The 17,456-nt window shown below is 40.0% G+C and overlaps 1 protein-coding gene across 3 annotated transcripts; it reads right to left on the bottom strand.

The window, feature by feature from the left end:
* Window positions 1-1,337: 1,337 nt before the first annotated feature.
* Window positions 1,338-16,355, bottom strand: LOC146386204 (UTP--glucose-1-phosphate uridylyltransferase-like). 3 transcript variants are annotated; one of them, XM_084932281.1, is made up of 11 exons: window positions 14,053-14,276; window positions 13,816-13,941; window positions 13,261-13,376; window positions 11,758-11,865; window positions 5,977-6,162; window positions 5,707-5,840; window positions 4,461-4,758; window positions 4,176-4,373; window positions 3,047-3,289; window positions 2,551-2,655; window positions 1,338-1,724 (listed from the first exon to the last, which is right to left on the bottom strand). In XM_084932281.1, the coding sequence occupies exons 3-11, from the start codon at window positions 13,357-13,359 to the stop codon at window positions 1,617-1,619; spliced, it is 1,479 nt and encodes a 492-aa protein (XP_084788407.1). In that variant the 5' UTR covers window positions 13,360-13,376; window positions 13,816-13,941; window positions 14,053-14,276; the 3' UTR covers window positions 1,338-1,616. The 3 variants fall into 3 exon arrangements, with proteins under 3 accessions (XP_084788407.1, XP_084788406.1, XP_084788405.1); XM_084932280.1 differs by lacking the exons at window positions 13,816-13,941; window positions 14,053-14,276 and adding an exon at window positions 16,153-16,355; XM_084932279.1 differs by lacking the exon at window positions 13,816-13,941 and having other exon boundaries at window positions 14,053-14,273.
* Window positions 16,356-17,456: the final 1,101 nt, after the last annotated feature.

Below are 17,456 nucleotides of genomic sequence, written 5' to 3'. Positions count from 1 at the left end.
ACTGTGACTCATACACTGAAAGGCACAATCAAGTGACTAAGATGGTGTACAGGAGCATCTATGGACTGGAAGTCCCAAGCCCTGATGGGAGACAGCACCAAAGGTGCATGAGAACAGCAGGGTTATGGTCCTGTGACAATTTGAGTTCCAAGCAGCTTTTCGCCAGCCAACTAGAGATGGTGGTGGCTGACAGGGAGGAGAAGATTGCTGAGATTGCCACATGTATCACAAATGCAGACAGCAACATCAAGAAGAAAGAAAATGAAAAAAAGATGAGTGCCAGGAGCTGAAGAGGCAGCTGGAGCAGATGAAGTGAGCCCAGTGGGTAGGAAACTGGAGGAGCAGCTCAAGCAGATTCCAGCGAGGGGGACTGGTGTATATTTATTTATTAGAACAGAAATGGTAAAATGGGCTGTATTTGTATAGCGTTTTACACATCCAGTCACCCACCCATTCACACACTGGTGATGGCAAGCTACATTGTAGCCACAGCCACCCTGGGGCGCACTGACAGAGGCGAGGCTGCTGGACACTGGCGCCACCGGGCCCTCTGACCACCACCAGTAGGCAACGGGTGAAGTGTCTCGCCCAAGGACACAACGACCGAGACTGTCCAAGCCAGGGCTCGAACCGGCAACCTTCCGATTACAAGGCGAACAGAACACAGCTGCCCCAAATTAACAGTATAAATAATGACCAAAATCACTAGTTATGTGCAAGCTCTGAATGACAAAGACAAAGATGTAGACCAAAAAAAGCACTTTATTTATTCTAGTTACTTTTTGATTTGGGTATAAAAACCTGAATTCTAGTATATATGAATCTCTCTTCTGACCATTTAACACTGTGTGCTCTGTGATGAAATTATCATTTGTGAGTTTTGTGTGGAGGATCATCAGTAGTGATCCAATCTGAGTCTGCAACTAAGATCAAACAGGTTTTAAGTCTCCAAAGGCTGAGTGTCAGGTGACGAGCAAGACCAGGAGCATAATTTTTCACTGATCTTTTATCGTTGGGTGCAATAAGGAATTGACAGGTTTAATCACTTTATATGCTAATGGGGTTACAGCTCTTAATGCTCCTATCTACCTATAAGATCCAAATGACTTTGTATGTTTTTGAGCAAACCCAGCACATTGATGCAGGAGTAAAGGGATACAGCAGTGATTAGAAGTAGCAGCAACTCTGAGAATAGCACAGAGGTGCTGTGAGATCAGCCATCATTTTCATTTTTCTGGGCCTGTTCACAGAACTTTCTGATCTCACCTTGTATACAAAAAAACATAAAATAAATAAAGAATGAGTCCGACGTTTCCACAAAACACAGGAAGCTCTGCTGACCCGTACACTTTTTTATTGACACAAGAAAAAAGATGACCACAGTGAGCCAGACTTTACAGTGATTGTCTTGCAGTAACAGCAAATTTCTTCTACACAGTGCTGGAGAAATTTGGAGGCACGATGAATTTGACCTCTGACCTTTTCAGGCTGACTTTACACTGACACAACTGTTTAAAACAAAAGCTGTAACAACCTTGCTGTTCATCAGAAGAACAGAATCTCTTAAAAGTCATCTTTAAGATCCAAATGGCTTTGAGCATTTTTCCCAGAAGGCCTCAGTGGTCAAGGATCCGCAGATTTCCTGAAACAATCTTGTTCTCCAGCATGGCTCCAGCAGGAATATCTATCCGGTCACCATGATTAGCTATGATGATGACAGTACCCTGATGAATAAAAAGATTAACGAGTGAAAAACTGAGAGAAATGTCACGTATTCTTGCAACCTCTGTTCGAAATCAAAGGTTATTGTTAAAAATTATAGTTGAGTAGCCCTGACAGGCTGGTGACCTGTCCAGGGTGTATCCCGCCTCCCGCCCTGTGGCAGCTGGGATAAGCTCCATGAAAATTGTTGAGTCTGGCTAAAAATCTTTAAGCTGGTCTTTCTTTGAGCAAACATGTTAAAAGGTGAACTAAACATTCTGTGTATGCACTACCTATTTGCTCTGAATTTCAATCAATATGTTCACAATGGTTAGTCAAGTTAGAAAGTGAAGGAGCTGCTCGTTATTATGTCTAACATGGGACATAAATGAAATGTTTAATCTGGTCTGCATAGTAATAATCCTCAAAATCGGGTGGGGCCGTTTCCCCCCCATTTCCTTGGAGAGTCGCAGTGTTTTAAAATTTAACTCTGAGTTTCTTTCCCTGCAAAATACATCTTGAAATGATCTCATTCAAATCAGAAAATAGTTGCAATGGAATTTCTCTTGGGAGTGGCTGGAATAAACAGAGGTATCAAGGAAAGATTTACATTTTATACCGTAAATTCTATCCAAGGACATTTCTTTTGGCAAATATATTCCTAAATATCTCACAAAGTTCAGTTAAGGTGGAATTCCTTTCTAATTTCTGGAACAGTACTGTAGGCCCGAATAAGGCTCGACGTTAATTCAATTCAGAGAGCTGAAATAATGCTCTGTAGAAGTATTTGATTTAAGCCTATAGGTGGCGCTGTTCAACTGTGCCTCAGTTATTGGAGCTGTTGCTTACTTTGAGAGAGACGTTCTTCCCGAAGGTGACATCTCCAGACACAGTGAGGTGATCAAGCTCCAACATGTCAGGGATGTTTTCAAACCTTGCCAGAAACTCCTGAACCTGTGGAGCAACAAAACAAAAAACAACCAAACACTGATTTTATTATTTAGGCTCTCTAACATTATAACATAAAACACCTTAGGATGACTGTTCAGACTTGGCACTATTTAAATAAAATTTCATTTAAACTGAAATGTTTGAAGAATTGCAACATGGTCCTACTTTCTCACTACGCTGAGCAGCAAGCAGGTCTGGCAGATCATGATGTTGTAGCTGAAAACATTATCTTTCCATTTCCTGAGAATTGATTTTTTTTTCCTTTAGTTAACTTTAATTAGAAATATAAAGTGATTAAACCTGTCAATTCCTTATTGCACCCAATGATAAAGTACAGAAGCTGAGAGAGGCTTGGATTGAGAGTAGAGATGATGCTTTCTGGGTGGCAGCTGACCTTTGTGAAGGAGCTGCCCAGTTTGACATGAGGCGTGGTCGGGAACTCTCTCTTCTTGCTCATGGTGAGAGAGCCGGCATCCAGGGTGTACAGATTGGACATCACCAGCAGCAGGTCAGATGATGTCTTCACGGGCAGGAAGCGGCTACGGGGTACGTTCACACCCATGGCATTGTTAAAGCTTTTGATGGCAGCACCCACAGCTGTCTCTAGCTGGATGACATTCAGCCCACCATCCAGGGTCTACAGAGAGATGGAGCGCTTCAGTCAATAGGAGGAAAAACTTGACAGTTCCAACAGGCTCATAATCAAATATGTTCATTCGACTCCTTATTGTTCACTCATCTTAGTGGGGTACTAATACACTTAGTTTCTATCTAATTGACAAAATGTGCAGAAAAAACTGCTATGAGCTAATGTCAAAAATATCTATTGTGTAAGATAAGGCCTGGGATGTATGATAACACCAATTTGTATCCTAAGACAACATATTAACAGTATTCATCTGAGAAAAGATAAAAGCCTCTTGAGAAAATGGAAGCAGGGTTAAAAAGAAAAAGTAAAAGACAAGCAGCACACACCCAAAACATTTTAATACTGCCCCCAAAACTTTTCAGAGCCTCATTACTTGAAGTACCTTTAAAATATCGCTTCATATCACAACACCAGAGAACACAAAAGCTCAAGACTGTGATTATAAGGTTTTTAAAGGTACATTCCTTTAGTATTTTGTGGTACTTTGATTCTTAAATATCAGTTTTCTGATAAAGATTTGACATTACAAGTTACAAACTTTGCAGCCTCTAGGAGCAACGTATATGTTCTACATGCAGTTCTGAGTTTGACATCCAACTCTTTTTCCTCCCAACACCAAGTGGCACCTCTTTGTTGGATGGTCGTATTTAAGAAGGATCTGAGAATTGTTGCTTAGTCATGAGGCAGGTGTTTTTTTTAAGTTATCCATGAAAAGGGAATCACAGTGTCACTCATGTCAGGCACACTGGATTCCTTTGGCTGAGGTTAGTGGTAATGTTTTTGCAGTGGTAGCTCCTGTGCTTCTTAAACAGCCTCACTCCTACAAACAAGTCTAACAGCAAAATGTTAAACAAAAAGATTTCCGCAGGATTACCTTTGGATTGACGATGATCTCCAGGTCCATGGAGTTCTTCTCTTGCAACCTCTTGATGGCAGGCAGAGAGATCCACAAATTGTTGGTGTTGAAGATCTTGAACTTGGTAACAGACTTAAATTCGTCAACATGGGCCTTGGGGACCTGTGCGATCTCCAGCAGCCTCAGACGATCCTCATACTGGATCAGAGTACCACCCTGGACAGAAGGGACACAGGCTGCACAAACCGAGCCACACTTTCTTCAGCCGGGACCAGATCGCCATGAGGGAGATACTAAACATACCTTGACGTCGGCTCTGGTCTTGTCTGTGACCTCCATGATGAACTCGCAGCGTTTGTCGGCCGGCTGGCTCATCAGATGGTTGAGGATGAACAGGTCAACTGTGGCTCCCAGGTTGTCGATGTTGGAAACAAAGATGTACTCTTTCCCTTCAGCAATGAGTTTGTCCAGGAGCCCGGAGTTTTGGAAGCTGGCATAGATGTCTCCGTGCCCTGGTGGGTACCAGGCCTCAGCATTTTCGCCACTGGTACCCATGCTCTTAGCAATTGGCAGGAGGGACTCCTTGTTGATCCTCGGATACCTATTAAGAAAATGAAGAGTCCCTCATTTAGACTATAAAGAACTGAAGAGCTCTCTATTCCAAGAGAAGTGAAGGAAAATCAGATGGTGGACAAAACAAATTTACCCTCAAAGCAACTTTGACAATTTTATTTTTGGACAGCAGATGTAAACGATGGCCCTTATTTACCAACAGTTTTTACACACAAATCTGTGTGCACAAATGTTTAATGCTCAAATCACTGACTTATAAATTATATTTTTCTATATTTTGTGTACTTTTGTACTTGTCTGTTTACTACCAAATCAGAGAAGACAGCATAGCTCTATATATCTTCAGAATCTTGAATCTGGAAATGTTTTTTAACATCATCATAAAAATGAGTAGTGAATGCTGATGCATACATGCCTGTTCTTCTTTATAGCTCATGTAGTGTGCTTCAAATCAAGAGACATTTCAAGTCTTCTAAAAACTTGCTTTTCTTATTTTTTCTTATAGTCGTTGTCCTAAAGCCCAATCTGACGGTTTCGCTCTGGAGTCAAATCACTGGATTGTACTTTTTGATGAGTCCTCTGTGTTTGCTCTCATGAAGTTTTCTTTTCAGTGCAGACCTGAATAATAACATCAGGTCTGATGGACAGTGATCTTGTCTTTACTTGTCTGGATGTTCTGAATGGCTCCAGCAATCATCCAGCATTGTCTTCCTTCCAGGTTTTGTTTTTTTAAGAATGCACCAAAGATTATTTGTCCACTGCTAATGCTCCAGGTTTCCTTTTAATGGACTTGTTATAGTTTTACTGCTTACCACTTTAACAATGACATATTTAACTTCCATCTGTCTCTGTTTCCATCCAACAAAAAAAAAATGAACCATTTCTTTAATCACCTCTGGCTTTTTACACTTATTTCATACTTAACAGATTTTGTTCACAGACTCTCTGTATGTGTGTGTGTGCGCGCGCACTGCACCTGCTCTGATTGAAAGTGTGGATTTTGACTTGGTGGTGTTTGTATTTCTGCAGGATCTTCTTTGTATCCTCGTCGGTGTTGAAGGAGTTCATGAGTACAAGCGGCACGTCAGCATTAAAGGTTTTGTTTAGATGCTGAAAACACACAATTATATAGCACCATGTTAGAACAACAATTGCCTCAAGTTAGTTCACCAGAGGCAAAAACATGACCCTGGACTCATCCTGATCATCAGAGGTTAAGATGTGCAGTGTTTTTCTGCATTCTTACCTCAATTTGTTTCACTGTCAAGTCCAAGAAGGTGTTCTCATTACGGACACTGATCAGACTCTTTGGGCCCTTGCAGCCCATGCTGGTTCCTAGACCGCCATTCAGTTTGACCACAGCAAGTTTGTTGAGACTGACAGCGATGTTGTCGGGTAGTCCCCTCGCCTTGATCCTGTCATAGGGCTGGATCTGAGCAAAAACCCACAAATGAGTAAGATAGGAGTTAAAAGTCTACGAAGAGTAGAGCTTTTTTTTTAATACTGTAAAACAAAACAGTGAAGAGGCTCAAGTTAAGGTCAAGGTGAGATTGAACAAACAGTTCAGTTTGTTTTACATGCAAGTCATCAGGATATTATGCAACAATACAACCAGGCTTTAGTCTGATAAGGACAGACAGCCCGACTCAACATAGCTAACAGCTCTGCAAGTTACACAGTGAAACCCATCAGTGCTATATGTCTGTGAAGGTTCTCAGTCATCCAGGTCATCGTAGTCAAAGGAGCGTGCAAAGAAAAGCGTCTGGACTTCTTTAAGTTTACTTGAAGACGTTTCACCTCTCATCCGAGAAGCTTCTTCAGTTCTAAGGTCAAATGGTGGAGAGTCCCAGATATAAACCTAGTGGGAGTATCCCCCCACAGAGGGACAAAAGGACCCCCTGGTGATCCTCTAATCGCCTGAGCCAAGGTGTGAAACTGGGTGTGGGTCCCAATCAGCCAGAGTTTCGGGTGTGTTCATTGTGAAACCTGGCCCCACCTTATCATGCGAATTCCTGAGGTCAGATGGCCCAGGATGTGAGTGGGCGTTAAGGCGTCTGGGAAGGGATCTCAAAACTGGATTATAGATGGCAGAGAGTTGGTGTCGTAAACCCCCGCCTCTGTTCAAAGATGGTCGCTCACAGTGGACATAGATGGCTTCTTTCACTCCTCTTTCAAACCATCTGTCCTCTCTGTCCAAAATGTGAACATTGGCATCCTCGAAAGAGTGTCCTTTATCCTTAAGATGCAGATGGACTGCTGAGTCTTGTCCTGTGGAGGTGGCTCTTCTGTGTTGTGCCATGCGCTTGTGAAGTGGCTGTTTGGTCTCTCCAATGTCTGGGCATTCCTCGCTGCACTGTACAGCATACACCACATTGTTAAGTCTGTGTTTTGGCGTTTTGTCTTTCGGGTGAACCAGTTTTTGTCTGAGCGTGTTGCTGGGTCTGAAATGCACCGGGATGTCATGCTTGGAGAAAACTCTCCTAAGTTTTTCTGATACACCGGCTACATAGGGGATGACAATGTTGTTGCGTCTGTCCTTCTTATCCTCCCTCGCTGGTGTCTGGTCTTCTTTTCTGTGCCTCTTTGCTGACTTGCTATATTTGTTTGTTCATTACAAAGCTGCTATGTCACCACCAGAAACAAGGAGTAACGCATGATCACAGATTACAGTGCATTACTGTAATCTGATTACTTTTCTTAAGTAACGACTAAAGTAAGGGATTACTATTGCAAAAAGTAATTCGATTACTGTACTTTCCCGTATGCACGCTGCGTTACTGCACCGTGATTTTGTTTGTGAGAGTGTCTCATGACAATGACGTACGAGCGTGCGACGTCCGTGGCAACAACAGACGTGTGTAGATTAACAATGGATAATATGAGTAATATATTATGAGATATATATTATAATATGAGAGAGTATGATCGTGCAGCATTTAAAGCTCGGAAGTACTGACATTACTTTGAGTTTGATTCCGTAAAAAGTAACAAAAACATTAGCGTCCGCTGTTCACTCTGTGAGGGAAGAAAACTTCTTTCTACAAAAATTAAAGTTCAAATTGAGCGAGCACCGAGCACGCTGCCATGGGAATGTGAACTTCACAGAGAAACCCCCGGATCCCCCCGCTGACATGGCCACTGCAGCACCGGGCAAACCTCCACCCGCCCCACTCCTGCTAAACAGGTGAAAATAGATTTAAGAGCGACAGGACTCAGTGCCGATGAGTATTTGATTTTATTTATTTTTTGCTGTGTTTTACTTGCATGTATTTGAAAGAGTGAGTGTGAACACAAAAATTATTTTATTTTATATGCTGGAATATGAAGAAAATAGGTTTAAATGTTAAACAAATTTCTTCAAGTCAAACACTGTTGCATATAATTTAATTTTTGCTTGATGCAATGTGCAGAAAGTTGAAAGATTAAACCTAAAAAATGTTTTAAAAAAAACTTTTTCATTTGATTCAATTTTATATGATGGATTATGCAGAAAAAAAAATAGAATTGGCCTGAAAGGTCTGTTGCTTTATTACGTATTCAGGTTGTGTATCATGTTTTTAAAAAGTAACTAAGCAATAAAGTAATTAATTACTTTTGAAAATAAGTAATCAGTAAAGGAACAGGATTCCTTTCTTGGAGAAGTAATCAGTAACTAATTACTATTTTAAAGTAACTTGACCAACACTGCTGACCACTGCAGACTGGGAGATATTTTGACCTAGTTGTCCAGCTATCACAATTTGCCCCTCTTTAAACTTTCTCAAATCCTCACGCTTGCCCATTTTTCCTGCTTCGACCAGATCAACTTTGGGGACACAATTTTCACTTGTTCCCAATATATCAAATCCATATTAGGAACATCTGCTTGCAGATATTACACAGAACCAAGAGTAATAAAAGACTGTCTGGCGCTTGAACTTTTAGCTCACAGGTATTACCTCATTATTTGAAACATTGACCATGTTTGTAACAGCATAAATATCCATTACAGATAATAAGGAAAAACATAACACTTCCACATTTGTGATATAATGTTAATGTATATTTTTATAGAGAGATGTTTCTGTGGTACAAATGTCTACAGTAAGACCATTACCTTTACTTGAACCCTTTTTATATTCAGACAAATATGCACACAAATATGCATACCCAGATACAAATATATGTGTAGCTGGGTATTAGTAAGTCGAAATGGGAACATGGACAAGTAAACTAAATGTGTATATATGTATATTCATATCATTTCTAGTAAGAATTAAATAAAAAAATGTGTAGGGAAACCAATTTGGGTCCTTTTAATTAATCTCTTCTCCTGTGAGTCAATGATTAATTTGGAATGAGTGGTGTGTTTTTTTAGCTTCCAAGTGGTGCATGCCGAATAAAGCCTGCTAGATCTACACTGAGTGAAACTGTAGTCTACAGTTATGGGCAGGAGGAGTTTTCTATTTTAAGGTTTTACTTGGATATTTGTGGTTCCATTATTAAACAGTAACTTTTTCCAAAACAGATAACCTCCCGTAACTGGAATGAACAGAGTTACTTTTGGAAGTGCAGCCTTCTGACTTTTCAAACCTCATGACACAGTGTGACACAGTGTGACACACAGAAAGGACACATGTATTTATGGTCACACTACACACCATATCAAAGCTGTATTTCTGCCCGTGCTTCTATAAACAGCTATCCAACAACAGAGCAACTGTTAAATATATAGCAAGTCACACTGTAACAAACACTGGGACATCTTGTATTGCTTTTCTCTTCATGCTTTGTGACGTTCTGAGAGTCAGAATGAAAAAAGTATTTCAGCAGCATTACAATAGGTTTTTAAAGATCTACTGGAATGGTGTGAGCTTGGAGGCCGACCAAAGACGGTCAGCTGCAGGTGATCAGTTATAGAGGAATCTATGACCTTTGCTCTATGACCTCAGTAAAGTCTTGCCTCACATGTTTGTGGATGTATTGGAGAGCAAATTGGGTTTAGTGTCTTGCTCAAGGATATTTGGCATGCAGACTGCAGCAGCCGGGAACTGACCAACAAACCTTCTGATTAATAGAGAACCTGCTCTGCCTGTTGAGCTACAGGAGGCCAAAACTTGAGAAAACAAGTGGACAGCTCCACGGCCACCAGTGCATTTTGGTTTTTAACAGCAAAAATGAATTATATCCATTATTCCTGTAATATTCCTTTGAGATATCCACAGCTCATCATGACTGTAAATATATTAGTGTATGTTTCAACTCTGGAAAATATTCAGTCGAAGACATTCAGAGACTCTCTTTATGAAATAAAGATAGAGGGGCGACCGTGGCTCAGGGGGTTGGGAAGCGCATCTGTAACCGGAAGGTCGCCGGTTCGATCCCCGGGCTCTCTGTTCTGGTCGTTGTGTCCTACCGCCTACTGGTGTTGGCCAGAGGGGCCGATGGCGCGATATGGCAGCCTCGCTTCTGTCAGTCTGACCCAGGGCAGCTGTGGCTACAACCGTAGCTGCCTCCACCAGTGTGTGAATGTGAGAGTGAATGAATAGTGGCATTGTAAAGCGCGTTGGGTGCCTTGAAAAGCGCTATATAAATCCAATCCATTATTATTATTATTATTGATGCATGCTCAATCACCAAGGTAAATCCCACAAAGTCGATGCTGTAAATAAAAAGGCGAGTGTTGTCTTGCACCAGTAAACTTAGAATACAGTGTCTCATTTTCTCTGAACTACCCTCATGACGACAGCGGTGTTTTGAGGGACAGGGTGATTAAGGTTAGAAGGGGAGTGCGAGTGGAAGATGTGTGGGTGCTCAGCAGTGTTCAGACAAACGCCAGTGTTTCCCCACTCTCACTGTCCTAAAACGACACTCTGAAATGCTCCAGCAGTCAGGCTAATCTTAGTCCTAACCTTCACTTGGCTGATATTTTTGGGAACACCGTAGGCAGGAACTGAACATGTCTGAAATGTCACCATGCTGACAAATAGTTGGCTTTGGCCTGAGTGTTCACTATCCTCAGATCTGGTTGCAGTAGCTTGTTTTTGAAGTTTGACACCCGTCGCCACAGTGGTGTAGGACAGTCAGGAGAGTGCATGTTAACCTTAGCATAAAGACTGGAGTTAGGTAAGTAAGTGCTAGCCTCACTCAGTTACAAGTTAATAAGTAAACATTGTACTCTAATAATATGATTACTCATCTTTAAAATGTTCATTTTTGAATTCACCTTTCTAAAATGTTGCCTGTTGATTTCTTTGAACTTTTAATATAATTAATCTGAAGGATAAATGTGTTTGGAATAAAGCACAGTGTAGATGGTGTTTGCAGCCATGAAGCCCATCACCACACTGGCTGCAAACTCTTGGGACAGGACATCTCTACATGAATTGAATTGAATTAATGATTAAGCTGAACTATGCAGTAAGTTTTTTTAGGGGCATATAAAAGTGCATTGCTTAATTTAATTAAACACTGAACAATGAAAATTAGAAGTCTTAAAAAATGTTTAATTCTTAATTTAAAAGCTTCAGCTTCAGAATGTCTTTTCAAAGAGTTGGAGTTGATCTAAGAATGGATGCTGCTCCTGCACATACTGTATAACATGTATACAGCTTTAAGATATAAACTGAAGCAGTTAGAAAATATTTTGAAAAATACATTTGCTCATCTGTAGATTATGTAATTATTCCCTTACAATTTAAGCAGCTGTGGATTGTTAGCAGGTCCCAACTGTGAGGTTTTTCTTACATATTTCTGTTGCTCTCAGATGGGTTATATTCTAGCTTACTTTTATTTAGCTTACTTCTAGAATAATTTATTAATCCCTGAGGAAATTATGTGGTCGCAGTTATTCCAAGACAGTAAGAACTGTAACCAACTAAACTAAAAAGTGTAGATGATGCGCAGAGAGTGAGGGTGTGCAACTATCACACTGTGTACTTGCGCTTTAGATGGAACATTTAAAGCACATATGACAATATGAGCACCAGCACAGAGCACTGCAATGTAAAAACTCAAGCCGTGTTAACCAGAAACATCTTGTGCTCACCAACTCCTCCGGTGGCCGGCTGATCTTGGCCCAGTCCACTGAAGGCCCTTTGACTTGCAGGAATCTGTGGAAGAGCTTCTTGAAACCATCAAAATCTTTTCTGGAGATCTGAAACAAAAGAAGTCAAATATCAAAACTCACTGATTAGGAATCTATGTTTAACGTCTATATTTTGCATTTATCTAGAGTGATTTTTCACTGGCTTTCAAACTACCCTTCCTACATTAAATAAATCAATACAAAATAAGCTTTATTAGAAACAGTTAGTCAGTCGGACGCCAGAAAGGTTGGCTATACATCAATAAAAGCTTCAAACTAAAAATACAAAGGTGATTTTATTTACAAACATTTTGTTTTTGTCAGCTAATCATATTAAAGCTCTAATCTGCAGGTTGGTTTACATGTCTACCCTGGTTTCTTAAAGTGCACCCCTAATAATATTTTATGTAGCCCACGAGCATAACAAGGACAAAGTGGACTTCATTCACAGTGCATACTGTGGTATATTAGTGCAGAACAAGACCAAGGGGATGTCTTTAGAATTTCAACTTCTTATGTGATCATAGCAGATGAAACCTTCATAACTTGGATGAAGACAGCTGGTTTCAAGAAGTGAAATGGCTATTTCACTTTAAACCAGCACAAAAACATAATCGACCATGAACAACCACCTCATTAAAAGACAAACTGAAAACATTTCACACAAGCGCAGTGTCCCTGAACTTTGAGACCTCACACACAAACACAAAGTTCATCTGTGAAAATAGGTTAGAAGTGTCTAAAGTGTGCTTTCTCACTTACTCATATATGCTTGCTTCATAAATTAGCACCTCAGGTTCCCCCGTCAGGCCAAATTTCTGCCAACAAAATCTACGTGCTCAGATGAACGTAATGGACTCTCTGTACACAACAATGTACAAACATTTGTTCTACATATATAACAGATCAATGAGTCCATGGCATCTGTCACCTCGTGTGTCCCCCAAAAACTACAAGAATGTAACAGAAAATTACAAATTTAACAAAAGTAGCGAATCAGATGCTGTCTTATGCTACAGTGCAAACGCTGCATCCTTCAAAAACCACATCGCTTCAGAGCTAAATCTGACAAAATGAAAATTACTAGTAAAAACCAAACAGTTAATGGCAAAAAAGCTGATGGCGCTTTGTGTCATTACAACCTACGCACCAACTCTGTGACGACCCTGTGATAGTGTGCGTACAGTAAAAGTATTGGGTATGTGTTACCTTATTTGACATATGCATGTTTCCTCTCACATATTAACTACAATTAGGTGAATGAAACCTCAATTAACAAAACTGTAGGGGGAACAACAAATAGTATTAAATTACGAAAAAGCTTTTCTGGGGCTGCACGAGATAATCCTATGCAGAAAAATCCCACGTTTACTCCTGTCCTGTGATGTTTGAGAGGATTTTTCAGAGTTTCAGAGCATTTGTGGGGATGTTTGGAGGGAGCAGCAGAGCCAAAGGCGTTCCCACCTCTGCTTCAGCTTTGTTGGTTGTGGTGAGCAGAGCCTCCAGCTCGCGGTGCATCGAATCCTCATGTTGCTGACGGAGCTTCTCCTCAAACTCTGTCATTGCTCTCCGAGTCAGATCTGTAAGCATACGCATGGATCGTCTTCATTTAATTTAACTGTAGATGTGTTGCTCAAAGATTAAATACACAGGCTGTTACTGGTTTCCAAATATATTTTAGAAAAAGAGCCACAGTTAAAGGAACAATTTTAATCTGTGAATTGGAATTTATTCTTTACTGCATTCTTAGGTGCCAGCTGCAACTTTTAATATATTTTAATATTCATTTAGCTAATTTCTCTGTTCTTTTATTTCTCTGTCAGCTACATAAATTTAAAAAGTGCTTTAAAAAAATAAAACTTTAAAGCTCAGGTTTGACAGGAATTGTAATTCTGGAATTAAATGCTTGTACTTTATCCTTAACACATCAAATATTAGGTCACACATTAAGCTTGGGAACAAATAATTACATAAGAAAAAAAAAGTTAGTGCACCGCAAACCAATCAGCAGAAGCTCACTTTTAAAACAGTACGAGGTCCTTTTATTTCAGTGTTTGTGTCAATACTAAAGTCTGACTTTCAGGATGTCTGAGGACGTGCTGGAGTCTTCAAGTCGCTTTTTTACCCCTCTGGTAATCTTGGTGACTAGGAGTTTAAGGAAAAACCAGAAAATCTATTGACACTAACAACACTAATGTCTGAGAGAACAGACTTGCACTCAGAAAGTCCATCCTGTCAACCAAGATGCAAACTTACCAGCTACAGTCAGAGTCATTTTAACAGTGGGGGCGAGATCAGCAGAAACGAAGCAGCTGGCAGCTTTTGGTGGCAGGTATGTCAGCTCACAGTGAAAAATGGTCCCAAAGAAAAACAGAGTGAGCAGCTGTCAGAGAACAACACACATACTCCTCATCCTCAGCTCAGAGGAAGCTCACAGAGCCGCTGCTCTGACCCCAAGCTTAATTCAAGGCCTGCCCCCAACCCCACACACCAATCACAAGCTGCCAGGGGGTTTGTCACAAGGCGCTGTGTACCGTTGAAACATTCAGTTAATCAGTTCTTTAAGAAACAGAATACAGATTGGCTTTTTATGTCTTGCATTACAGTAAAAATCTGATTTCTAGATTTCGGGACTGGCATTAGAAGTAAACAAAATATATGACAGAAACTGGACCTATTAAGGTTTTTTTTTAAAATGTCAACTTTATATTAAAAAATAAAAACTATCCAAAGTCCTTAAAGCCTTGAGGTATATCTGGCTGACAAGCCAAGGTCAGGATTGCTCATACTATAACAACTTCCTCAGTCACAGAGTAGGTCCACCCTAAAACTGTTTATTCGTCTATTTTACCTTTTGCAGTTGCCCACAGTTGGGGGTTGCCCACTCATTTCTTCATATCTACCTCCTAAGGATTCCCACCCCATCATTCTACTTTGACGAGTCTCTCGAAGCTTCTGTAGATTTGAATGGCCACAGCCTCTTCAGTGAAATGTGTCAGGGGTCTGTCATTGGAAGGAATCAAGAAGGCTTTAGACTTTGAAGAACTCATGTAGTTCTTCAGCCAGAGATGATGTATTCTATGGGTTGTTGTTTTGAAAGACACAGCGATAACCTAGATCTAATTTTGCTGCTGAACACTTGAGGTTTCTTTCAAATTTCTTCACGTCCTTTCTTTATGATTCCTTTCACAATACGCCCAACACAGTGTTTCACTGAGAGGATGGTGTTCTTTGGGTTTCTTTTTCTAAACATAAGAAGAGCTTCAGTTTAATGTCATCTGACCAAAGGATGGCCTTCCAGTATGCATAATCTTTCTCCAGGTTGTCCTGAGCTTGAACATATCGCTTGTGCAGAAGTGGAGTTTTTCTTGGCATGTAAAAGGTTCTGGTATTGACCTTCTTTAAGACTACAATTTCTGACTGGGAAGTCAGTCATTGCTGTCTTCGTAGTGGTTCTGGAGTCTTAAGCCACTTCTCTCACTAGTTTTCTTTTCAGCATGTTTGAAATCATCCACTTTTCATCTCTGTCAGGCTTTTTCTATATGGTGTACAGAAAAAGTCTAAAATGTTTTTTTAGCATGTTTTTTCAAGTGACAAACCCTTGCTTAAGTTTTTATACTGTGTGTAAATTGGAAGTTATCCTTCACCTTAAACTCAATTTTGCTTTGAGCATTACAGAGATAAAGCATTTTCATTGCACAGCTGTACTTCATGCTAGTCCAGTTTTTCAGGGGGGTAATATTGTTGACAATTCTTTTTTTTCGTAAGTTATTCTATTTTATTGTGTGCAAACAGAAATAATTTATGCTTCTAAAGAAAACTGCTATGTGTAGAAACGCTATGCTGAAAATCAAATATTAATAAAAAAATCAATTCACCTTTTTAAATGTGAGGTTTTGCTATATTTCTTCCATTCAGATAATCCATTTAGTTGGTTTTCCAAGTTATCGGTGGTTTGTTGCTGAAATCACCTGCATGTAAATTAAGTTCTCAGAGAAGCTTTAATGGTGACCTTTACCCTGATCTTTACACTGCTGTTTAAAGGTCAAATGTTGAGATTCCACTCCAGCTGGCACAACGTAAAGGCACGTATCATTGCACCACAAAGAAAAAACTGCAACGTTTGCTTAAAATTCACTAAAGCTATCAGCTGCAGATTGTTGTGTGTCTATTTGGCTGTAGGGTGTGTGAAGACAGTGGTGAAACCTTTCTGTTTAGCGCGCACACACACGCACACAGGGCACAAGCAGTTTCGTGTTTGAGCGCTTTTCAATGTTCATTTACGCTTCTTCAAACACTTGTTTTGACCAACGCTTCGTGCAAAGCAGCCACAGCTCTTACTGAGCTCTTACTCACCTGAACACACTGTCAAAGTAACGGAAGGGCCTCAAAACACACCCGAGAACAACTTCAGACGGGGATCGAGTAGGGCTCAGACCGGGGAGTTAATTTTAATTTAAAAACAAATAACATTAAAAAGTGTCAACACGAAGTGTCGTCATCCTGCCTTTAGCTTGTAGCTGACAGCAGCCACCACCAGCTCCGCGCAGCGCGAGCCCACGGGATGGTAAGTGACGTAACGGTGCGCCATTTAGTGCCAAGTGGTGATTGGCTAAAAACGCCTGTCAATCGAAGCAGGGGGCCATAGTTTCATCTGCGATACTGCTCATACTGCTGGCCATTAACCCTTCTTCCATTTTCTACAGATAGAGTCACCAAACTGCAAAACTCTACAAAGAAAACCAAGAAAACCCTGTTAACACCTGTTTAACACGTCCCCAAGCCCCCAAAATTGCCACATCTAAAACTTTTATGCTGTTTGCTGCAGGTTTTAGCCCCATTTCTTTATATTATTTATTTATGGTTATAACGGGAGGAATGCATGTTTTTAAAAGGAGCTGGTGGATATTTAAATGTATCCATTTATCTGTCTCTCTGTCTTTTGTAGACCAGTGCTTAATTTTACAAAAACAAAACAAAAACAGCTTTAGTATAACTGCCATTTATTCTTTTGAAGTTAACAAGCTTTCATTACTGATCTCCTGTTTCCACATATCTTACTCTGGTTTTATTTGTATTGTATTCATTTCTATTAAAAAAAGAAAAAGAAATATTTTCTTGGTTCTATACTAATTATTTTTCAAGGTGAAGTCTGTCAGTCTTTCAGAATACTACAATTTTCAGTCTATTGTTGATAAAAAAAAAGGTTTCATTTATATAAACACTGGTAATACAACTGAAACCCTATAGTTACCTATTAATTTAGTTGCAAACAGGAAGAGTCTGATTATAAATTAATAACTGAACGCAACACACACAAAAAAGAAATCCTCAGCTGTTTATGTGCAGATTGATACTGCCCTCTTGTGGCTAATGGTCTTTTACTGCAACTGCCTGGAGGATTTAACAGAAATCATAAAGTAAAGGTATCATCACCACCCGGGTTGAGCTTTGTTCTGCCTTCTGAGGTTTTCAGAGTGGTAAAACACCACACTATGCAGTGTCTACCTTATAATGACACTATGCAGTGTCATTATAAGGTAGACACTGGCTAAAACTTTACAATATTGGTGCTCATTTCCCACACATCACTGCAAGTTGATTTACAAGATTGAGATATAGAAAAGATATCAATAATATTTTAAAATAAGACTTAAAAA

Source organism: Perissodus microlepis, chromosome 6, assembly GCF_051167445.1.
Source record: "Perissodus microlepis isolate ML-2025 ecotype Zambia chromosome 6, ASM5116744v1, whole genome shotgun sequence".
NCBI lineage: Eukaryota > Metazoa > Chordata > Actinopteri > Cichliformes > Cichlidae > Perissodus > Perissodus microlepis.
The sequence above is the reverse complement of the archived record's forward strand: the minus strand, read 5'-3'. Positions and strand labels throughout refer to the sequence as shown.